Here is a 25,460-nt window from a genome sequence, read left to right on the forward strand (position 1 = left end):
AGTGGCCAAAACACCTAAGAAGCTCTACATCATCCTGCTTGATTGGCACCTCATCAGTCATCTCAAATATTCATTCCCTCCACCACCGGCATGCAGTAGCTGCTAGTGTGTACCACCTACAAAATGCATAGGCGACACCAATGGTACCTCACAAATCTGCGACCTCACCCACTGGGAAAGACTGCTGCATGAACATGCAACCACCACCACCCACAGGCTCTCCTCCAAATCGCACACTATCCTTTATCACAGCACTGTAAGAAATACTTTCACAAGGACAACTGCAACAGTTCAAGGCGGTAACTTCCCACCTTCTCAGTAGCAATCGGGAATGTCGGCTCCCGGATCCTGAAATGAACGTTAGAAACGGGATTCGACGGGCCGAGTGGCCTTGCCGTTCCGCCCATCACGCCCAGGCGCGGGATTGCGCATGCGCCGCTCGCTGCCGGCGCCTTGGGCTGAATGGCGCTCGCGCTCGCCCGTTGGTTTTGCCGCCGGGCCGCGCGCGCTCGGGCGCCGCCGGGCCTCGCGCCCTGCCGGTGGGCGGCGGACAAGCTCGGATACACGGCGGTGGAGCCGGGGAAGCCGGAGGAGATGGTGTTCGTGGAGTACGCGGCCGGACCGGAGGAGCAGGAGGTGGCGGCCCAACAGCAGGCGCTCATTGACCGGGCGGCACCGGCGGCGAGTCCTCAGACCACCGCCTCGCTCGGGGCGCTGCGCCGCCAACTGCTCGCCTTAGAGGCGCTGAAGCCGGCGCGGAGAGGAGTAGAGGCCACCAAGCCCGCATGGAGTGTCGAACCACTGGTGACCGATCCGGGCTTCCCGCCGCCCGAACTCCCGTCCAGGAAGAAGCGGCGGCAACGGCAGCAGGCCGAGGAGGCGGCGGCGGCCCCGGCCCCACGTGGGGAGCACCGGTTGTACGGCACCGCCGATCCGCTGGAGCCGGCGAGCGACTGCCCGTGCTCTGGCTGCGGCGCCCTGTTGCACTGCACCGACCCCTCGCTGGCCGGCTACTTGCCGAGCGAGAAGTACAAGGAGGTGATGGGGGTCGGACCCGCGGCGCTGCGGCGCGCCGTGTGCCAGCGCTGCTTCCTCCTCGTCCACCACCAGAAGGCCCTGGAGGTGCAGGTGCCGCTGGCCGAGTACCAGCGCCTGGTAGGGAGCATCGCCCGGCACAAAGCCTTGGTGCTTTACATGCTCGACCTGCTTGACCTGAGCGGCTGCAGCGGACTGATCCCCGGTTTGGTGCCCCTGTTGGGTAAGCGTAACACCGTGCTGGTGTTGGCCAACAAGATCGACCTGATCCCCGCCGACAACCCCCGCTACCTACAGCGACTCCGGTGCCAGGTGCTAGAGCTGTGCAGCCAAGCCGGCCTGTGGACCGCGCCCCAGAGCAAAGGAGACGTGCACCTCATCAGCGCCAAGACCGGCTACGGCATCGAGACATTAATTTCCCGTCTGCAGAGTTCCTGGAGCTACCAGGGCGACGTCTACCTAATCGGCGCCACCAACGTGGGCAAATCCACTCTCTTCAACACCCTTCTCCAGTCGGATTACTGCAAATCCAAAGCTCCTGATGTCATCCAGAGAGCAACAGTGTCCCGCTGGCCGGGTAAGCTGAGCGGCTTTAATAGGAGAACATCATGCTGGAAGTAATTTAAGTGATCAGGCAATATCTCTGCGGAGAGAAACCGTTAACGTTTCAGGCCCGTGACATTGTAACAGTGCAAATTTTTAATAACTCTTCATAACTATTGATGCCCAGACAGGTGGATGGGAGGCGATGTCCAAATGGAAGATCAATGATAGGCAAAAAAATGATTAAAGGATCAAAAGGTTTGATAATGTACAATAACAGGGAGTAATATAGAACAAGTAATGAAAATAAAAGAACGCTAGATACAAAGATACTGGAACACTGAAGAGTCTTCAACTTGAAACGTTAACTGTTTCTCTTTCAACAGATACTGCTTGACCTGCTGGGTTTTTCCAGCATCTTATTTTATTTCAGATGTCCAGCATCTGTAGATTTATTGACATTCATAGAACCATAGTCATATAGTCATACAACATGGAAATAGGCCCTTCAGCCAACTCATCCATGCTGACTCAAAAGACTGCAGATGCTGGAAATCTGGAGCAACACAAAGGAGCTGGAGAAACTCAGTGGGTCAGGCAGCATCTATGGAAGGAAACAAACTCCAATACACTTCCCAGGGTCCTACCATTCACTGCTCATTTCCCTCCATAAATGCTACCTGACCCACTGAGTTCCTCCAGCACCTTTGTGTTCATCCATGCCGAGTGTGTTACCCAGTGAACTAGTCCTATCTGCCTGTGTTTGGCCTATAGCCCTTGGAACCTCTCCTATCCATGTACTTATCTAGATGGCTTTTAAATGTTGCTAATGTGCCTACCCATTTCTGGTTCCAAATACGCTCTATCCTTTGTGTAAAGAAGCTGCCTCCTTTTTAAATCTTTTACCTCTGCTCTTAAACCTTTGCCCTCTTGTTATTAGCACTTCCTCTCTGGAAAAAGACTATGTGCTTTCACCCTGTTTATGCAGCTCATGACCTTATATACCTCCAACAAGTCACCACTCAGTCTCCTGTGTTCCAGGGAATAAAGTCTATGTCCCTGTAACTCAGGGCCCCAAGTCCAGGCATCATCCTGATAAATCTTTTCTGCACCCTTTCTATTTTAATAACATCTTTCCTATAACAGGGTGACCAAAACTGTACACAATACTTGAGAAGTGTGGCCTCACCAACCTCTTATATAACAAGTTCCCAATTCCTATACCCAGTGCCCCAACTGATGAAGGCCAGCATGCCAAATGCCTTCTTCACTACCCTATCTATCTGTGATGCCACATTCAGTGAACTATGCACTTGCACTCCTTGGGTCCCTCTGTACCATTAACACTCCCCAGAGCCCTACCATTCACTGTACAAGTGCTACTCTCCCAAATTTAATACTTCACATTTATCTGGATTGAAATACAAGAACTCAAGAAATAAAGAGGAGTAGGCCATTTGGCTTGTCAAACCTGCTTGCCATTCAATAAGATCATGGCTGATCTGGCTGTGGACTCAGATCCATCCCCTGCCTTCCCCCCCATAACCCTTAATTCCCCTATTATGCAAAAATCTAATTGTGTCTTTAAATATATTTATGAGGTAGCCTCTACTGCTTCTTTGGGCAGAGAATTCTATAGATTCACTACTCTCAGGGAAAAGCAGTTTCTCCTCATCTGTCCTAAATCTATTCCCCTGAATCTCGAGGCTGTATCCCCTAGTTCTAGTCTCACCTACCAGTGGAAATGACCTTCCTGCCTCTATCTTATCTATGGCTTTCATAATTTTGTTTCTATGAGATCTCCTCTCATTCTTCTGAATTTCGGTGATTATGGTCCCAGGCGACTCACTCTCTCCTCATAGGCTAACCCCCCTCGTCTCCAGAATCAACCTGGTGAACCTCCTCTGCAACCCCTCCTAATCCAGTACATCTTTCCTCAAGTAAGGAGAGCAGAACTGCACGCAGTACTCCAGGTGCAGCCTCACCAGTACCCTGTACAGTTGCAGCATAACCTCCCTGCTCTTAAATTCATTCCCTCTAGCAATGAAGGCCAACACTCCATTTGCCTTCTTGATAACCTGTTGCACCTGCAAACCAACCTTTTGTGATTCATGCACAAGCACTCCCAAGTCCCTCTGCACAACAGCATGCTGCAATCTTTCACTATTTAAATAATATGATCTTCTATTTTTACCTTCCAGAGTGGATGACCTTGCATTTACCAACATAGTGCACTATCTGCCAGACCCTTGCCCACTCACTTAACCTACCTATCTATATCTGTCTGCAGACTCTCCGCATCCTCTGCGCAATTTGCTTTTCCACTCAATTTTGTGTCATCAGCAAACTTAGATGCACTACACTCTATCCCCTCTTCCAAATTGTTAAGTGTTTATTGTGAACAGTTGCAGGCCCAGTATTGACCCCTGTGGCACCCCACTCACCACTGATTGCCAACCAGAGAAATGCCCATTTATCCCAACTCTGCCTTCTATTGGTTAACCAATCCTTTATCCATGCTAATACATTGCCCCCCCAACTCCATGCATCCTTATCTTATGGATAAGTTTTTTATGCAGCGCCTTATTGAACACCTTCTGGAAATCTAAGTATACAGTATCCACTTGTTCCCCTCTATCCACTGCGCTCATTGCAATTGCATCCTCAAAGAACTTCAGTAAGTTTGTCAAACAGGACCTGCCCTTCCTGAATCCATGCTGTGTCTGCCTGATGGAACAACTTCTATCCAGATGTCTCACTATTTCTTCTTTAATAATAGCTTCAAGCATTTTTCCCCAACTACAGACATTAAGCTAACTGGCCTATAATTACCTGCCTTTTGCCTACATCCTTTTGTTTTTCTTAGGAAACAGTGGCATGACATTCACTGTCTTCCACTGCCAGGACCTGTCCAGAGTCCAGAGAAGTTTGGTAAATTATCACAAACACCTGTACTATACCTTCCACCATTTCTTTCAGTACCCTGGGATGCATCCCATCAGGACCAAGGGACTTGTCTACTTTTAGGCCCACTAGTTTGCTTATCATTACCTCTTTAGTGACAGCAATTGTTTAGAGGTCCTCCCCACCCCCACCCCCCCAAACTCACATCCATAACATCTCTTTGGCATGTTGAATGTGTCCTCCACAGTGAAGACTGACAAAATAGTCGTTCAAGGCCTCAGCTATTTCTACATTACCCAATATCAATTCCCCCTTCTCATCTCCTAAAGGACCCACGTTCACTTTAGTCATCCTTTTCCACTTTACATAATTAGTAAAAAAAATTTCTGTATTTATATTTTGTGCTAGTTTACTTTCCTCATCTATCTTCCCATTCCTTGCTTGCTTGGTGGTTCTTTGTTGCTTTCTAAAGTTTTCCCAATCTTCCAGTTTCCCCACTACTCTTGGCGACTTTGTATGCATGAGCTTTTAGCTTGATACCTTTTTATTTCTTTAGTTATCCAAGGCTGGCTCTCCCCATGCTACTGTCCTTGGTTTTAACTGGAATATACTTTTGTTGAGCACTGAAAAATCTCAGAGTCTTCCACTGTTCCTCAACTGTCCCACCATATAGCTTGTGTTTCCAGTCTATGCTACCCAACTCCTCCTTTATCCCATTGTAGTCTCCCTTGCTTAAACATAATACTCTGGTTTTAGATCAAACTATTGCACCCTTCATTTGTATGAGAAATTCAGTTATACTATGATCACTCTTTCCAAGAGGATCCCTAACTACAAGATTGTTAATTTTACCCATCTCATTGCACAGGACCAGATCCAAGACAGCATTTTCCCTTGTAGGTTCACTGACATGCTGTTCAAGAAAGCTATCATGGATACATTCTATGAAGTCCTCCTCAAGACTGCCTTGACCAACTTGATTCTCCCAATCTCTGTGGAAGTTGAAGCCCCCCATGACAACTGCCGTTCCATTCTTACATGCATCAAATATTTCTTGGTTTATTGCCTGTGTCATTGTCATATTATTTGGTGGCCTTTCGACCACAACTACCAGTGATTTTTCTCTCCCCCCCCCCCCCCCCTTTACTGTTCCTAATCTCTATCCAGATGGACTCAACATTCTGCTCTTTCGATCTTACATAGTCCCTCACCATTGCCCTGATCTCATTTAAGAGCACTACCCTACCTCTCTATCCTTCTGTATTACCTGATACCCTTGGATATTTAATTCCCAATCATCTTCACCCTGCAACACAGCCCAGCACATCAGACACCAGCCTCCCCTCCTTGGACTCTGTCTTTACCTCTCATTGTCTTGGTGAAGCAGCCAGCATAATCAAAGACCCCACCCACCCAGGTCATTCGCTCTTCTCTCCTCTTCCATCAGGTAGAAGATACAGGAGCCTGAGGGCACATACCACCAGACTTAAGGACAGCTTCTACCCCACTGTGATAAGACTATTGAACGGTTCCCTTATACAATGAGATGGACTATGACCTCACGATCTTTGTGACCTTGCACCTTATTGCACTGCACTTTCTCTGTAGCTGTGACACTTTACTCTGTACTGTTACTGTTTTTACCTGTACTGCATCAATGCACTCCGTACTAACTCAGTATAACTGCACTGTGTAATGAATTGACCTGTATGATCAGTGTGCAAGACAAGTTTTTCTCTGTACCTCAGTACGAGTGACAATGATAAACCAATACCAAACCACATTTCTGTAATGGCCTCTAAATCATACCCCTTTCTACTGATTTGTACCACAAGTTCACTGATCTTGTTTTGAATACTACAGGCATTCAGATAAAGTGCCCTGACACTTGTCCTTTTAGAATCTAGTAACCTTTGTTTGACTTTTCTGTACTCCACTCTTTTCTAACTTTTGCTCTGGTCTTTGCTTTGCTTCCCTCTGTCTTTCTGCATGGATTCCCATCCCCCTGCCATATTAGTTTAAACCCTCCTCGACAGCACCAGCAAACAGTTCCTCTAGGGCATTGATTCCTGTCCAAGTGTAGACCATGTGGTTTGTACTGGTCCCACCTACCCCAGAACTGGTTTCAATGCCCCAGGGATCTAAAACCCTCCCTCCTGCTCCACTGCTCAAGCCACATATTCACCCTAACTATTGCTGTTATTCCTACTCTGACTAGCATGTGGCACAGATAGTAATCCTGAGATTATTATCTTTGAGGTCCTACTTTTTAAATCTATTTCCTAGATCCCTAAATTCAGCTTGTAGGATCTCATCCCACTTTTTTCCTAGATAGTTGGTACCTACATGCACCACAACAATTGGCTGTTCACCCTCCCCTTCCAGAATGCCCTCCAGCTGCTCAGAGACATCCCTGACCCTTGCACTTGGAAAGCAACACACCAAGCAGGAGTCCCGTTTTCAGCTACAGAAGCTCCTGTCTATTCCCTTTACCATGGAATCCCCTACCACTATAGATCTGCCACTCTTTTTCCTACCCTCCTGTGCAACAGAGCCTCTCACAGTGCTACTGCTGCCTTCCCCCGATGAGCCACCTTCCCCAACAGTATCCAAATCAGTATATCTGTTTTGGAAGGAGATGACCGTAGGGGACTCCTGCACTACCTTCCTGCTACTGCTCTGCCTGTTGGTCACCCATTCCCTATCTTTCCCTTGGCTTTTAAACTGCAGTGTGACCAACTCACTAAACGTGCTATCCACAATATTCTCAGTATCACAAATGCTTCAAAGTGAATCCATGCACAGCTCCAGTACCATCATGCAGTCTGTCAGGAGCTGCTGCTGGACACACTTCCTGCACACATAGTCATGAGGGACACCAGCAGCCTCCCTGAGTTCCCACATCGTGAAGGAGGAGCATGAGACAGGTCTAAGCTCGCCTGCCATGACTAAAAAGCTTTGAAGGAAAATAAAGAGACAGAAAAAAAAATAAGAACCTACCCTCACCTTGCCTTAGTGTTGTTTACCCTCCTTGCTGAAGCTTGGTATTCAGCGCAGCCCACAGTTAGCCAATCAGCAGCACATTGACTAGATGGCTGCTCCAAAATGGCCACTCTGCTTTACCCTAGCTTCTTTTTATTGGCTTCTGTTAACTAGCCAATGAGCCAATCAACTATTAACAACTTACAAATGTGCCTGTTTTAGATTCCTGCAAGGTGAAACTCCCGAGCACAGAGACTCACTGCTTTTCAAATCTCCTGCTCCAAGTCCCGACTCCTGCAAGGTGAAACTCACAAGCACAAAGGTTCACCTCTTTTCAAATCTCTCGCTCCCTTTGCAGTCCTCAACCACATACCTAGCTGATTAAGATCTGCCCGTAATTTTTCATAACCTTCTACACTGCCTACAATACCACCTATTTTAGTATCAACCGCAAACTTACTAACTGTGCTTTGTGCATTCTCCTCCAAATAGTTCGTAGAAATTACAAACAACAAAGGTCCCAGCACTGACTCCTTTGGCACATCACTGGATACAGGCCTCCAGTCCGAAAACAACCTTCTGCTTCCTACCACTGATCAAATTATGAATCCAATCAGCTATGTCCCCCTGGATCCCATGCGATATAACCCTCCAGATTAGCCTGCTGTGAGGGACCTTGTCAAAGGCCTTGCTAAAGTCCATATAGAAAACATCTGCTGCCCTATCCTCATCTACCCTCTTGGTTGCTTCAAAGAACCCCAAGAGATTTGTCAGACACAACTTCCTACGCACAAAGCCGTGCTGACTGTCCTGAATCAGACCCTGTCTCTCCAAATGTTGGTAGATCCTGTCCCTCAGAACCCCCTCCAGCAATTTATCCACTGATGCCAGACTCACCAGCTTATTGTTTCTTGGCTTGTTTTTGCTATCCTTTATAAACAATGGTTCCACATTAGCCACTCTCCAGTCCTCTGGAATCTCACCTGTGGTCAGAAATGAAGCAAAAATCTCTGCAAGGGCCTCAGCAATTTCTTCTCTAGCTTTCCACAAGGTCTAAGAATGCACCAGGACAGGCCCTGGGGATTTATGCACATTAATGCACTAAGGCCTCTGATACCACCTCTCTGCTAATTCATATATGGTCCAAGACATCACTCATTTTTCCCATTTCTTTAGCTTCCATTGTTTTCTCCACAGTAAAAACTGAAGAGAAATATTCATTAAAAATCTCTCCCGTTTCCTTTGGTTCCACACACAGACGGCCATGCTGATCTTTAAGAGGACCTATTCTCTCCCGAGCCACCCTTTTATTCTTAATATACCTTTAGAATCTTCTGGGATTTTGCCTCACCTTGCCTGCCAGATCCCTCTCATATCCTCTTTTTGCCTTCCTAACTTCTCTCGTACACTCCTAAGCTTCTTGTAATTATCAAGAAATTTGCTGGTTCCCAGTTGCTATGCACAGTGTACATTTCCCTCTTTTTCTTAACCAGAGCCTTAATAACTCATCAGCCAGGGTTCTCAAAACCAGCCAACCTTGCCCTTCACCCTAATGGACTCTTATATTCACAATTTTAAATGCCTCCCACTTGGCAGACACTCCTTTCCCTCAAACAATCTCTCCCAATCAACCTCTGAAAGATCCTGCTTAATGGCTTCAAAATTTGCTCTGCCTCAGTTCGGGACCCTAACCTATGAACTGGTTGTATCCTTCTCCATAATTATTTTAAAACTAATAAAATTATGGTTACTGGACCCAAAGTGCTTGCTGACAGACAATTCCGACACTTGCCCTACCTCATTTCCCCAGTAGGAGGTCCAGTGTCACACCCTCTCTATAGGTCCCTCAATATATTGATGAAGGAAGCTTTTTTGGACACATTTCACAAATTCCACTCCATCCAAGCCTTTTACACTATGGTTGGCCCAGCTAATGTTAAGGAAGTTAAAATCTCCCACTAATACTATCCTATTATATTTACAACTCTTTATAATACAACTTTTCAGGTACAAAAGAATTCTAGAGGATGTTAAAAGGGGAATCATGATGAATTAGAAAAATCAAAAGAAAATGCAGATGCTAGAAATCTGAAATTATCATTCTGAAAATGTTGCATCTGGAAGACTTAAAAATATATCAATTTCAGCAGAAGAGCAACTGCAGCATTCATTGCTCAGGAAATATTGGCCAACCCACTGAACTCCCAGTACCTCACTGCTTGCCAATCATAGCATATGGAGAAGGTCAGATGAACTGCCTTCTCTGATGATCGTGCTTAGTTTTGCAGGTGATTGACACTGAATTCCTGAGCTGTGTCCTTTAATTTGTTGAGTGGACTCATATCCACCAACACTTCAGATGAGGACATTGCTGAGAAACTATACTAGGATTCCACGTCAATTCTGTTGGAGAAAGGGAGAGTTAGAACACATGAATTGGAAGTAAAAGTAGGTCATTCACTCAGTTATAAAGCACAAAAACAGGCCCTTTGGCCCACAACGATGATGCTGACCACTTTGCCCATCCACGCTCATCCCATTTTCCCACGTTAGGACTGTATCCCTTGTCTGGAAAAATGCCTCTTAAATGTAGTAATTGTTTCTGATTCTACCATCTTCTCTGGCAGTGCTTCCAGATTTCAGTCACGCTGTGTAAACAAAAACTTACCACTAAGATTCCCTTTGAATTTCTAATCTCTCACCTTGAAACTATGCTCTCTTGTTTTTGATACCCCTACTATGGAAAAAGATCTTGGCTACCCCATCAATGCAACTTTTAATCGTATGTACTTCTATCAGGTCACTCCTCAGCCCCCCTTTGCTCCAGGGAAAATGAGCCCATCCCATCCAATCTCTCCCCATAAAGTCCTCTGATCCAGACAATATCCTGGTGAATCTGCTCTGCTCATGGCTGATCTGATTGTAACCTCAATTGCACATTCCCATCTACCCAGGGTAATCTTTTACCACCTTGTTTATCAGGAAGCTCTACCTCTGCCTTAAAAGTATTCAAGAACTCTGCTACCACCCTTTGAGGAAGAGTGTTCCAAAAACTTGCTAGCCTCTACGACCAAAAAAATGATTTGTCTGTCTTAAATCGGTGACCCACATTAAACAGTAGCATCTATGTTCTAGATTGTCCCATGAGAGGAAACATTCTCTCCATCACCCTACCAAGACTCCTCAGGATCTTGTAATTTTTAATCAAGTCTCTTCTCACCCTAAACTCCAGCAGATGCAAATCTAACCTGTTCAACCTGTCCTCATGAGACAATTCCAAGTATTAATTATTAAACCTAAACTGAACTGTTTCCAAAATATCATTTATTTTTTAATTTATTATTAATTTATTCTTCCTTGAATCAATAAGGTGCACAGTTTTCCTGATGTGGTTTCATAAACCCCCATATAACTAAAGTAGAAACTGCCTATTTTTGTATTCAGTTTCCCAGTAATAAACAATAACAATGTTAGCTAACTTAATTACTGTTGTAACCAAACACATTAGGAGCAGCATTTGGCCCTTTGAATCTGCTTAGCCATTCAAGAAAATCATGGCTGGTCATTCACATTCATTGAGAACTAGGGAACCCCATCCTTGCTCTGGATGGGAGGAGAGGGAATGAGAGCTGAAATGCAGGAAATAGAGGACATACAGTTGAGAGCTCTGTCAACTATGGTGGAAGAGAAACTATGGTTGAGGAAAAAGGAAGCCGACTCAGGAGCCCTGCTGTAGAAAGTTGCAATCGGAGTAACGACAATGGACCTGGAGACGTTGGGTGAATGGAATAGAAACCTTGCAGGAAGCAGGAACAGAGGAGGTATCATCCAGAATGCAGAGGAACTCTGTAGGTCTGTTGTGAATATTGGTCACTGACCTATCGCCTGATGGGGGACATCAGCTGGCTAAAACCATGAGACAGTTTAACCTATGTGATTCTGGTTCCATCTGCCATTCATCTCTCCTCTAATGGTTCCAGTTATCATCTCCTTTACTTTGCAGATTCCAGCACCGGTAGCCCTTTTTGTTCCTGCTTATCTCCCTCCAGCAGTTGTCTCCAACCTTCACCCTCCCCTCCTCCCGCCTTGCTGCATCTGCCTCTCATTTTTTTTTCTCTGTCTCTGCCTCCAACTGTGATCCATCTGCCACTCTCTCCCAACTCTACTCCTCCCCTTCCATACCTGGCACAACCTGCCTGTCATCTTTTACCCCTTCTCAGTCCACCAATCACCTCGGGCTCCCGTCTCATGACTACACATCTTTATACAGGCCATCTCCCCTCTCCACCCTCAGTCCTGATGCAGGGTTTCGCCCTGAAATGTCAACAGTTCTCCTCCCCCCCCCCCCCCCCGCCCCCCCCCCGCAGATGCTGCTCAACCCGTTGAGTTTCTCCAGCAGATGGTTTGTTGCTCTAGATTCCATCACCTACTGTTTCTTGTGACTGATTCCTCTTTGTGAAGATGCAGCTTCCCCTTAAATAGTTGTTATCACAGTGCTGTCTGACAGCTTGCTTTACAGTAGGGAATGGTTCAGTACTTGGTGTACAACACTTGGGACATGCTGAAAATGACATGAAAAGTGTTATACTAATGCAAGTCTTGATTATTTCCTAAAGAATGGCACCCAGAACAGAACATAATACTTTGTGTCTAACTAGGAGTAAAGAATAATGCCAACCTCGACATCACTTGCGTTCTAGTCCTTTAGACAGAAAGCTCTTCATTCCATAAGAATCCTTAATGATTTTCTGTATCTGTTCATGATGTTCTTTTCCCTATATTGCCAACAATGACTTGTTGGATCTTCAGTTTCCATACTTTTTCCTTTGTTGCAGTACTGTATCAAACTTATTTTGAAAAATCAGTGAAAGATGAATCTTAATTTGAAAATGGATAATTTCTACCACTCCACCACCCTCACCTTACCATCCTTTTAATAGGAGATCTGTTTTTGCCCACAAACTAGGGCCTCTTGGGTTCCTATTATTTGGCATATTCTGTCCTCTTCAACTAGCTTCTCAGATCCATTCTCTACAGATTACTTCTCATCGAGAATTAGATGGTGCACCATGTCCCCACCTCCTGACCTCCACTGGCTCATTGTATTTGACAGGCTGCACATCTAACCTTCGGCAAATTCCTGAACTATATGTCATTGTACACATCCTGTGTTCTTTGGAAATAGCTACCATCAGTGACTGTATCCCTGCTGTTGTAAAGTATTTCTAAAGCTCATCTGGTTTAGTAGTTATTGCTTTGAAAAGCTTTACAAAGAATCTTTTTCTTGTGACATTTTACTGACACTTCTAGCCTCATTTCATTTGTTTTACTGTTTTCCCTATCCACTTTATTATTTAATACTCTGCTCAATGCGTGAACAAGGGTATGCAAATGTATGTTAGGTTTTGTGCACAGTAGCTGGCACATTCAACTATCTGTGAGTGACTGCAATTTGAAACTGTGAAACATCTGCCATGTTTCAGAGAAGTCGGTATAAGTTGTTTTCTTCGACTTCAGGATTTATTTCATTTTGTTTTTAAACAGGAACTACGTTGAACCTTCTCAAGTTTCCAATTATAAACCCCACACCACATAGAATGTTTCGACGGTTAGAGAGACTGAAAGCTGCTAAGTCACAGACTGAAGATGACCTTGGTGAAGAAGAGTTGAAAAACTTTCAGCAATTGAAGAAACATGCCTACTTGATTGGTAACAATTTTTTTGCTCAAACAAAATATCTCAGAGGCAACTTGAGATTCTGGGCTGACATACATTGTGGTGCATGTCTTTACAATGAAAGTACATAACTGGTAGCCACTTGATTAATACCACTTGCTAATTGATTGCAAAGTAGATCAATAGGCTTAATTTAAGATTATTAGAATTTATTTTCTTAAAACAATACTATCCCCCTGAATATGTGATATCCATGATGTGAATTCTAATGTATATAAATCTTTTAGTTGTGTATTTCAAAATTATTGGTAGTTTTCAAGAAGAAATTTAACCAAAAGCAATGGATGTTGCTGTTACATTTGACCTTTTGATGATAATGTGAAGCTACATGAAAGTTATGGAGGAAAGCTTGGAACACTTGTGCACAGTTGAAGGTTCTTCCATTGTGCAATCCAGATGAAGGAATTTTCAGTGAAGAGCACAGGCATTATTAACAATTCTATTTGACAGCACTTCATAAGTCACAGCTCACCTTCAAAATCATATCAGTTCAAAACTGGTAATACAATACTCATGTGTAAATGAGTTTAACTTTGCCCTGCAGTGAAGTGTGGTGAAACCTAGTTGAGGAATGGCTAATCCAGCATGGTGGAGGGCTACTTGCTTCTAATCAGTATAGAATTTTTGTTGAGTAACAGATTTTGTTAGGTTTTTCTTTTGTTAGAATAATCCACTTAAATTGAGATTTCTATTGGTCTGCAGCAAGTTGGTGATCATAAAGCTAAACAGTTTAGGGAGGCAAGAAATGGTCCTTAGATTAGTGAGCAATTTGAATAGCAGCATACACTATTTGGTAGTATTAGATTACATAGACAAATTTCTATCTTTTCTGTGTCTTAATATTAGCAGAACAATATGTTTAACATTTTATTCAGTAGTAGCTCTGATTTGAAATGTTTCACTATTTTGGTGATTTCTTTACAGTGCAAACTTTGATTTGTTGAATTTTATAATAGCTTTGGTTTTAAATTTTTTTGCTTTTTTTTGTACCAAAGCAGAATTGCAATTCTTAAAGCAAAATTTTCCCTGCTCTATTGTTGAAATACATTATTCAGATGAAATCATTCAGCCCATTCTATCTAAGCTTAGAATTTGTTCTTCAATTGCTCTAATTTTTGATTTGCCTTTTCCTATATGTTCTTTGTTTTCATTCTTTGAGAGGAATTAACATTTAGTGTAATGATTTATCCTCTGATTTGAGCTATAGAATTTGCACCTTCTATCTTCAAATTTTCAATCTGTCATCTTCTGAGTTGCCTCCCATTGTTGCCTTAGCCATTATTTTTTTTTTTAATTTTTTAATGCTTCTGTCTGTTTGTGAGGGACTGAGATCACAATCTGACATCAGTACTGTTTTTTAGGCAAATTTGGTCAGTCCAGTTAGCATTCCTCTATGTAGAAGAATGTTAATATTTCTGCAGATTCTGCTTGATTCATTCATTCACTATTTTTGTTACTAAATTGCTCCATTGGTGTTCAGGTAGGGTTGGCAGAACATTTCGTAATACTCGAGTGAGTGAACAGTGTAACAATGGGATAATCAAATGGGATCCAGATGAACTTGCCCTGAGTCCAGAACCTGAAGATGGTAAACAAGAAAATGTCTCAAACTCCCAAGACCTGGTGGAATTCACATACAATGAACTGAAAGATGCTCGTTGGTTTTATGATACTCCTGGCATCATAAAGCAAGACTGTGTAAGTAAAACCCAAATTGAGGACTGACTTGCAAAAGCTCTATTATTTTATATTTGTGTTACTACCATTGTTGTGCAAAAGTGCTAAACCTTTTCTGCAAGGTACTTAAAAAAAAACAAAATGTAATGACTGGAGGCCTCATCCATTATGCTGATATAGAAAATAATTTGGATACTTAGTCCCAGTATCAACCATGCTCTCTCTGGAGATAGACTACAGGGAAAGGGAAAAAGAATGACACATCTACTGAAGACCAATAACATATCTTGGCTGGCAATGGTAGTGATTTGCAAATAAGTTGGCAAATCATCCTTTTAATTGGGAAATTATGTGTCATGTGAAGGAGACAACAAAAATTACATTCAGTGCTGGATGCAACTGTGAGCTTGTTCATCATCCTTACAGAACAGACTCAGATGTGAACAAGATAGCTATTCTTCATCAGAAGCAGCAGCAGAAAGTTCCATTTAGGACAGACTGGAGGAAAAAGGTACTTATGCAGGTTATAAATCTTTGGAATTCTCTATCCAGGAAGTCTGTGGCTATTCAGTTGTTGAGCATATTGAAACCAGATCAATCAATTTTTTTTCCAAATGGAGGAAGAAGAAATTGGGATTGGGAAAGATAGTAGACTTGCAGTAATACACAAGGTCAGCCATATTCTTGTCGAATGGCAAAGCATGAAAGTCTGAAAGCCTGCTATTTCTTGTTCTTAATTTGTATTCGGAAGCTGTAGATACATGAAGTTATGTTTGCTTGCAGTGTTCATATTTGTCCAAGTATGTTTGCTTCTTGTGCTGTAATTCAGGAATACCTTGCTTCCATGAGAAACTTCTTTAACCAGTTTATCTGTCTGGGCAATGCTTTAACAGAAATACAGCACAAGATCTCAATAAATTTTCAGGAGCGCACTTGGTTGTAGAGTACAAATGGAGTTTGATTACCAGAGTTTTCATAATTCCTGATCTGTAGGTGTTAGAATATAACTGTTTTATTAAGCCACAACAGGAATTGGAAGCAAGATGTGGGAGGACAAGAAAGTCATGTTTTCATCAGGGATACCATGTTCTCAGGGTATTTAACTGTTGAATTCTGTCTACATTACTAACGTAGCTGATCTGAGAAGTATCTGCTAATCGTATTGATGTGGAGAGATAATGAACCAAGTCATCTCAAAAACTTAGTGATGATGTACAATCTCAGATGATCACCTAACATATGGCATGCAGAAAGCTGTGAACAGTTTAAGAGATGATTATGTTCATAATTATCCACTATGAATGATATTGGGCCCTTTGGAGGGAAAAGAAAGTTTCCTTGAATCAGGAAAGGCAAGAAATAACAACCAGTTTATTTGGTTGAAGAGAGAAATTGTTTATGTACATTTATGGATGTTCTTTGTGCTCAACTAACTACAAAGGCTGTTTTAATTTTTGTAATTGCATAATGGTAACATCATGGAAAAGATTGCATTTATTGTCCCTTCGTCATTTCCCAAAGAGCTTCAAAGTCAATTAATTACTTATTTAAAAAAAAGTTACTAAAAATTGGTTTGGTTTTTACAGAGTTGAATTCTCTAAGTGACAGACAATTATTTAAAGATTCATAAATAAGTAATTGGATCATCTAGTGAACAGCTGCCTCAAAAGTGAAACTGCTGCAAGTTTTTCTTTTAACTACATTTTCTTCTTGCAGATTTTAAATCTACTTACAAATCAAGAGTTGAAGGTTGTGATGCCATCATCTGGTATTGTCCCTCGAACGTATGTACTGAAGCCAGGAATGGTGCTCTTTCTAGGTGCCCTTGGTCGTATTGACTTTCTGAAGGTAAAAACTTGGAGTTCTCAACAGAACACCAGCTAGATTTTGTAAGTTTGTTTGAGTCCAGATGAAGGATCTCGAACTGAAACCTCGACTGTCCATTTCGCTGCACAAATGCTGCCTGACGCACTAAGTTCCTCCAGCGTCTCTTGAGTTCGTAAATGCCTTTTAAAGGAATAATTTTCCAAGGCACTTCACAAGCTTTTACAAACAAAAATTTAACAGAGCTTTTGGATACAGATGAGAGTCCTTATGATTTTGTACTTCTATTACACTAAATACTAAAGAACCTAATCAGCCCCCACTATTCATTCATGTTTTAAAGGATTTTTTTATAAATCATATTGAAGTGAAATACCTTAATTAACAGAGTATTCAATTTTTAAACCTAAGCATTTTTCTTAAAAAGAGCATAATCAGTTACTATAAAGCCATCTTGTTTTTGTTTTGATCCATGTTGGAATCAATAATGCACTGACACTCTTTGCCTCTCTCTCATAACATTCTTTCAGCTCTTTTCCCCTTCACTTCATTTGTTGTTTTCCCATCCATTTTATTATTTAGTCCTGTACAATGCTCAAAATATGAACAAAGGTTGGATTTTGTGCACAGAGAGCCAGGCACATTTGACTCTCTGTGTGAGTGATTGCAATATGAAGATTTTGTAAAATGTCACCCAAGTCTGAAGTTACTAGTAAATTGTGTGCTCCTTTATTAAGAGTCCCTTGGTTTTCATACAGATTTAGGCTATGGAGGTGAAATTGCTGAATGTAATTAAGATGGAGACAGATTTCAAGGAAATAGATTGAGACTCAAAAGACAAGAAGGGATACAGGGAGAGATCAGAATTAAGACCATTCATAATCGGATTCTGTATCTGATCAGGCTTGAAGCGGTGGCCCCCTCCTACTTTTCTACATTTTGGCCCCCTCCTACTTTTCTACATTTCTATATTTATAACCAATAAAAGATTTATATAGTCAGTTATAATGTAGGAAATGTGACAGCCAATCTGTACACAGCAAGCTTCAACAAACATATCTCTTTTAATAATGTTGATTTATCTGACTACATTTTGACTAAGGCATGAGGAATAACTTTGGTCACCTTCAAAACAGTACTATATTTCTGTTACATCCCTCCTAAGAGACAACATTTTGATTTAATGCCTCATGTAACTTGCACTTCCAATGATACTATTACAAGTACTGCTCCAGGGTGTCAGTTCAGATCTATGTGCTCAGATCTTGCGTGTAATTTGATCACAATCCCTGACATGGAGACAAACGTAGTGTCAACTGTGGCTCAGTTGGTAGCAGCTAAGGGCAGAGTGTTTGAATAATTATAAGTAGAAATGGAAGTATAATAAACTGTCTTGACGGAGTAGATTGAATGACATGGGAAACAGATGGAAGGAATTAAAAAAATCTGAGTTGACACCAAAATGCTCTGATGGTGATGTCCTTAACAAGAGTCAATCCCCTCACCAAAATATACATGTGTTGCCAGCACAACCTGCCAGAGAGGAAATGAAAGTGGTTAAAATCAAGAAGTTGTTAATATCTGTGCTCGAGGTCAGTATTGCAAAGTATAAAATAGGAAAATGAGGAGCTGTCTTCACTGAACTTTGACTAGGCTGTCTCTCAGCAGATACTGCCATGTCTGCTGGATGTTTCTAGCATTCTATTTCTTGTTTTTTATTTGCATTTTGTTGCTTTTGTTAATTTTTTTTGAAAAAGATATTGTTTTAAGATGTTTTCATTACCTCCTTCCAGGGTGAAGAGTCAGCCTGGTTTTCAGTTGTTGCTTCCAACAAGATTCCAGTTCACATTACGAGCCTTGAAAAAGCAGATTCAGTCTACCAAAAACATGCTGGAAAACTACTACTTGGGGTGGGTCATAATTCTCTATCAAAAACAGGAAGATGTTACATGGTGTGCTGTCAAAATTTAAATTGGTACTTTTACTATAGACCAATGTTGCTTTTGAATTTGTAGTACACAAATGTGGCCAAAATACCCTTCTACAATTTGCCCATTCATATGATACTAGCTGTGTTGAGGATGTTGTATAGTAATGGCTGAACAACTAACGCAATGAAAATACACAGGTAGAAATAAATATTGTCTACCTCTAATATGTGTTCCCCAAATTGTTATTCCATTATATAAATTTTATGAACCACTAAGAAAGTGACAATTAAGCCAAAAGTAGTAGAAAGACTTCACAAGGCACGTCCTTGTCTTTTTGTAAGGTATAGTTCTGATTTGGATTTGTTGTATTCTGAATACATATGGATTCCAGGATAAACTACACTACTGTTCCTAAAAGTGACACCCTTCTCTCTTCCCTCCCTCCACCACCCCCTTTCCCCAATTCCCTCTTTTTTTTTCTTAATGGCTTTAATTCTTTGCTTAACTACAATTCCACAGCTGTATCCTGCCACCTTAGTAAAGTGACTTAATTCTTATATGGAACATGTATGTTGCCACTCTTGTTTATAAACCTTGAATAAGTGTCATATCCCACACAAACCCTCCCCCCATCACCCAGTTTGGAAACTTAATCTCTACATAATGAAGGTACAAAATAATGTTTTGTCTGAAGATCATGATTTAGAATTGGAAATGCCCTAAGGTGTAGGTGATTGTGGAGACTGAAGGGGCACCATTGAGAGAAAGATTGGTGCAGTATGGTGTAAAGGAAATAAGCTTAAGTAAATTAGAGGATTATTTGTTTGGTAACCCAATCTCTGAAGCTCTAGTTAAGTCAATTCAGTAGATATAACTGGTTAATAAAAATTGGGGTACTATGGTATTCACTTGGCAATAGAGATGATTTCATTAGAGCTGTGGAAAGATACTAGTTTCAACTCTGTATGCTGAAATGTTTCTAAACTTTCTACTAGGTTCCTATTGGTGGTGAGGAGAGAATGAAAAACTTCCCCCCTCTGGTTTCTCAGGACATTGAATTGGATGGAATTGGAACCCTTGAGGCTGTCGCTGACATTAAGTTTTCTTCAGCAGGTACTCTCCTTTAATTGTACTTTGACGTGTCTAAAATAATACAGATTAGCACAGATAAGCTTTTCAGATCACTATTGCAATGTAGCATGATCAAATATACTTCCTAATATCCATACAATAAATATTAGACTGTGGAGCACATAAATGCTTAGCAGAAAGGGGAGAAAGAAACCAAAGGTTGTACTCCCATTGATGAAGACCCTTCAGTATAACTGCTTTTTTGTTGAACTAGGTGAATATGTATCTATGTAGATAAACCAATCACCTAAAAACTGTTGTTACTGCAAATAAAGTATATTGCCTGTAAATTTATCTATGTAGGTTAAATAATCAAGGTAATTTCCATGCTGCGGCTCACGTTACTAGGCAATTTCCCTGCCCTGAGCCAGACTCCACAAGTTCATCACTGTCATTCTGTGTATTACAACAAGTAACATTGCTGCCTCAATGACAGTTTCAAGACTCCAGATGAAAGATTCCTCTAAATGAATACAATAAGGACAGAGGATGGAGCTTCAAGGTGCTAATTACTGTGAACAATCTGGCTTGATCTTAAATATACTCTGATCTTTTAAGTCACACTCCCACGTTCTTCTCAATAGTGTTATCTTTGGGATTGCTGTGCTTTCAGTGCCATTGAAAGGGAAGAGCCTACCTCTCTCGATCCAATAGTTTTAATTTTAACATCTGGTCTGCATGTGCTGCTACGCTCTGCTCCCTAATCCAGAAAGGAACCTATACAAAACATTACAAATGTACCAGTGCCTGCATTTGGATCCACAGAAGCAGTAGTACAAGTATTTTAGATGTCTGCTATACATAGTTAACTATTTATATGTAAATCACAGGTGTTACTGTCAAAATATAGCTTGTTTGAACCTACAGTTCTCCATATTTTGGAAGCATTATATTGTTTAAAAATCAATCCCTGACATTCAAGGTCAGGTAAAGTGTAGATCTTTGCTAAATCGTATTTTATGATGGAAATCCTTGAGTGGGTGCAGAATAGCAATTTGTGTTCAGAGTCAGCACTTGACTTTAGACATCATTATATTTAGACATAATCATTGTTGAATTTGTACCTGTTAGTGTAACTAATGAGACACCTATTCTACTGAATATCTCCAGCATTTTCTTTTTTATTTTTGATTTCCATCATCTTCAATATTTTGCTTCCAGTTTTCTATTAACTGGTTTTGGAAATACATTGGCAGAACCCAAGTACTATGGCCCTTATGATCTGGCTTTTTTTTTGAGGAAGAGAGTGACAGTCCTGTGTAAAATTATCCTTGTATTCCTTGGGAATCAATTGATGTCTAAGCCTACCCACAGAGATGAGGAAAACGTTAGATTGGAGGAATGGGGAAGTTGAAATTGATGACTTCTATTATCTCCTGCAATATATTTCAAGTATGAACAGATGAATTGAAATGGCCAAATATTTTGGGGTTATTTACACGTGTGTCAAATGCTTCTAGATGGAATATTGTGTTTTTAACGTTTCTCATACTGTAATATGGAGAATTCTGGTAAATGCGTTTCAATACGAGGGCCTGTATTGTTCTATGGTTCTAACTCAAATGTCTGACCTTTTGTTTGCTTTTTCTTAAGGCTGGGTTGCAGTGACTGCTCATCCAAAGGATAAAATTCACCTTCGAGCCTACATTCCTGCTGGAATTGGCTTAATGGTTGAGAAGCCACCACTCCTGCCATTTATTGTTGATGTTAAAGGAAAACGAATAAGAAAAAGCTCAGCCTATAAACTTAAAAAGCCATTGCCATTTGTTCAGAACTTTGCAGCCCGCTAGAGAAATGGAAATGTGACATATTTATAAAAGTGACTGTCATAGAATTCAAAACAATATTGACAGCCAAAGACTGAACTATTCTTTGATCACTCTCAATGTGCAAGTTACATTGTTTTGTTGTGATTTTGAAAGGAAGCTAGTTACTTTATCATCAATGTCTGTGCTTCTAATGTTGGAGCTGTGTACTTTTGACAGTATTGAAAATAAATGAATGTACAAATCATGATAACCTGCTAATCAAAACAGATAATGGAGTGAAGCAGTATTCTTCAGATATTTAAATGTAGAGACTCTGACCATTAGTTGTGCAGAAATTCAATCCTCCAGTATAGTCCCAAACTTCTGCAAAGCTGATTGGACCTCTTGGACTGTGGGAACATCCTCTGATGCTCTTGCACTTTAACTATACTTTGCTACTCTAATGGTTCATTTGCTGTATTTGCACTGCTGCAGAAGATGACTGTCATGCAGCAGTGGGAGACACAGGTGAATAATAGCCTCTTGGTTTAAGCAGAATGTGTTATCTACAGTACATAACAACCAATGAGATTGTTTTATGATCTCTATAATGACCTTTTCTTTTAAAAGTAACCTGAAGTGAAATGGCTACTTTGTGCCAAGTTTTATTACATTTTTAGTAAGGCAGCATCTGTGTAAAAAGGAAACAGAGTTAACATTTCAGGTCATTGACACCTGAAGAAGGGTCCTTGACCTGAAAAGTCTGTTTCTCTTTCCTAAGACGCTGTCTACCCTGTTTCCTGCATTTTCTGTTTTTGTTTCAGATTTCCAGCATCAGTTGTCTTGATTTTCCACTAAAGCTTACTGTAAGCTATGCTCAAAGCAGAAATCTCCCTCAATTCATATCTAATACTTAAAACATTAAAATGGGGAGAAATATACCAGCAACGTAGAGAGTGATCATGTCTGTTAATGGCATAGGAATATTTCAATGTTTGACACACATTTTTCCAATAGATTTACCCATCTCTTAAAAGTATTGACTAAGGAAATGGGGTTAAGGTCAATCGTCTGTCTTAACAAGCTAATCAATCACAGAAGTCTAATTGTTGAGGCTAGTTTTTTCTTTTAAAATTGGAAATATACTGTTCAAGTAAATCAAATCTCATTACAAAGAAAGTAACTAATATAAATTTAATTTGTGTCTTGGAAAAATGAATTAAACATGCGGTCTAAGTTCTGCCAGTCTGGCATGGCCAGAGTATCAAAGGTGCACAATTATTTTTTTTACTGTATTTGTATGGTGGCACAGTAGTTGAAGTACTAGACTTGTAATCCAGAGACATGGATTCCATAACAGCTCTGGAGTTTACACTTCCACATTACTTACACTGAATTTAAAAAGAAAATGCAGTCTGTGATGATGACCATGAAAATACTAGAATGTTGTTTAAAAGGCCCATCTGGTTTACTGATGTCCTTCAGAAGGAAGAAAGTGCTGTTCTCTGCCATCTAACCAATATGTGATTCCAGGCCCACAGCTACCCCCTGAAGTGACCCAGCAAACCACTCAGTTCTAATGGAAGTGCTGTGGTTCAAGGTGACAACTAATCTGCACCTTTGTAGGACAACACCAACATCCTGAAAATTGAATAAAATCCTGTCTGGTTACTGAATTTTATAATTGGCTCAAATTTTAAACTTCAAATTGAGCAGCATGTTAGGTCACTTTTTCTTTTAAAAAAAGTAGCATTTTTCTGCCTTCCTTGCCATATGGAATTTGCACTGCCAATCTCCTTTACTGACTTTGTTCACCTCCACCTCACTGAGGTGTTGTTATAAGATCCTCAGCAATGAAGCTGTGAGGTCTCCATATCTTTCCCTGATCCTATTTCTTTTCCTCCTCACAGAAAGAGGGAAAGTTTACCTTTTAAAACTTGTACATATCCTAAATTCTCCAACATTGTTATAAAGAGTATTTAACAGTAAGGAATTAAGCAAGTTTGAGACATTGAATGTTTTACTTTTTGAAAAAGTAGAAATTGAAGGGGATAAAGACATGCCCCAATGTGTTGATTACTCCACAAGGTGCACTACTAGCATTATTTAGCCAGGTGCTTAAGTGGTGGGAGAGGTGGGGAAGGGAAAGGAAGGAACAGAAGGAACACATCCTTTTCACATTTGCTTGGACTATTCTTTTTTGACAAATCTGTTATTCAAAACTGGTGCCAAGGGACGTGGATGCATCTGCTTTCATTTTTCTCTTACAATTTTCTGCTTATTCCATTTTGTATTTACAAAGTTAAAACGTGAACAAATCAAGCAAATTTCCAATAATTTTTGTACTCTACGTTCACTGCAGAGTACAGGTGTTTAGTACAAAATACAATAGTACTGTAAAATAAAGCTGCTGATTTTCTTGTAGCTTGTTTTTGTTTGATTATTGATGTTACTTCAAGGAACTTTGCATCAGCTTGCCATTGTTTTGAACTATCCTAACATTGAGTGTTCGACTTCTGCTGACCACATTTTGCCCAGCTCACCATGTAGAGTGATGGCCACGTCTTCACACCTCAAGATACTACATAGAATGGACCTATTGTCCCAACTACCTATCTGGCTGTTTTGTAGAGCTACAGATAAAGCTGCAAGAGCTTCCTCTGCCTCACCAGTTTGACCTTGGAATTTACTGAGGAATTGCAGACAAACATTTTTTTGATTTAACTTTGCTTTAGCTATAAATAGATCAACAAAAATATTATAAAATTGTTCACAGGGACACAATACTGCAGATGCTGGAATCTGGAGCAATACACAAAAAGTGCTGGAGGAACTGAGCAGGTCAGGCAGCATCCACGGAGGGAAGTAAACAGTTGATGTTTCAGGCTGAGACCCTTCATCAGGACTGGAAAGGAAGAGGTCAGAAGCCAGAATAAGAAGGTGGGGGGAGGGGGAGGAGCACACACAGGCAGGGGATAGGCGAGTCCAGGTAAGAGTAGGAAAAGAGTGGGTGGGGAAGGGGGAGAAGGTGTAATAAGCTGAGAGGTGATAGAAGAGGCAAAAGGGCTGGAGGAGGAGGAATCCAGTAGGAGGGGGCAGTGGACCATGGAATAAAGGATGGGGGAAGAGAGGATATAGGCAGATCATCAAGGCAGAGGAAGGGAGCCATAGGAATAAGAGAAAACAAAGGAGTGGCATTACTGGAAGTTAGATTAATCGATGTTAAGGCCATCAGGTATGAGACTCCCAAGGCCATTCAGCCCATAGTGTGCCAATCTTGATGCTAATTTATAGTAAATGCCCTCTTCCTGTGAATCATCCATATCCCTCCATTCCCTTCATATTCATGAGTCTATCTAAAAACCTCTTAAAGCAGACTGTCTGCTTCCACTACTACCCCTGGTAATCCCAGGCATCTACCACTCTGCGTAAAACAACTTGCCCCTCCTATCACTTTTAAACTCTTCCCCCCCCCCAAACCTTAAAAGCATGTCCTCTGGTGTTTGACATTTCTACACTGGGGAAAAGATTCTGTCTACCCTATCTGTGCCTCTCATAATTCTAAAAACCTCTATCAGGTCTCCCTCAGCCTCTGACGCTCGAGGGAGAACAACCCAAGTTGCTCCAACCTCTCCCCATTGCTCATACCGTCTAATCCAAGCAGCATCCTGATAAACCTCATCTGCACCCTTTCCACATCCTTCTTGTAATGGGGCGACCAGAACTGCACAAAATATTCCAAGTGCGGTCTGACTGAAGTTTTATATACTTGCAGCATGACTTCCTTACCCTTATACTCAACACCCCGACCAATGAAGGCAAACATGCCATATGCCTTCTTTACCACCTTATCCACTTGCATAGCCACTTTCAGTGAACTATGGACTTCGACCCCAAGATCCCTCTGTACTTCAATGCTATTAAGAGGCTTAACATTAACTATCTCCTT

General features: G+C 41.4%; 1 protein-coding gene across 1 annotated transcript; it reads left to right on the top strand.

The window, feature by feature from the left end:
* Positions 1–455: 455 nt before the first annotated feature.
* LOC127572385 (nitric oxide-associated protein 1-like) lies at positions 456–23,912 on the top strand. The gene is made up of 7 exons (XM_052019577.1): positions 456–1,612; positions 13,009–13,173; positions 14,681–14,898; positions 16,594–16,725; positions 18,495–18,611; positions 19,628–19,745; positions 21,357–23,912. The coding sequence occupies exons 1-7, from the start codon at positions 463–465 to the stop codon at positions 21,551–21,553; spliced, it is 2,097 nt and encodes a 698-aa protein (XP_051875537.1). The 5' UTR covers positions 456–462; the 3' UTR covers positions 21,554–23,912.
* Positions 23,913–25,460: the final 1,548 nt, after the last annotated feature.

Source organism: Pristis pectinata, chromosome 7 (assembly GCF_009764475.1).
Source record: "Pristis pectinata isolate sPriPec2 chromosome 7, sPriPec2.1.pri, whole genome shotgun sequence".
NCBI classification, from domain to species: domain Eukaryota; kingdom Metazoa; phylum Chordata; class Chondrichthyes; order Rhinopristiformes; family Pristidae; genus Pristis; species Pristis pectinata.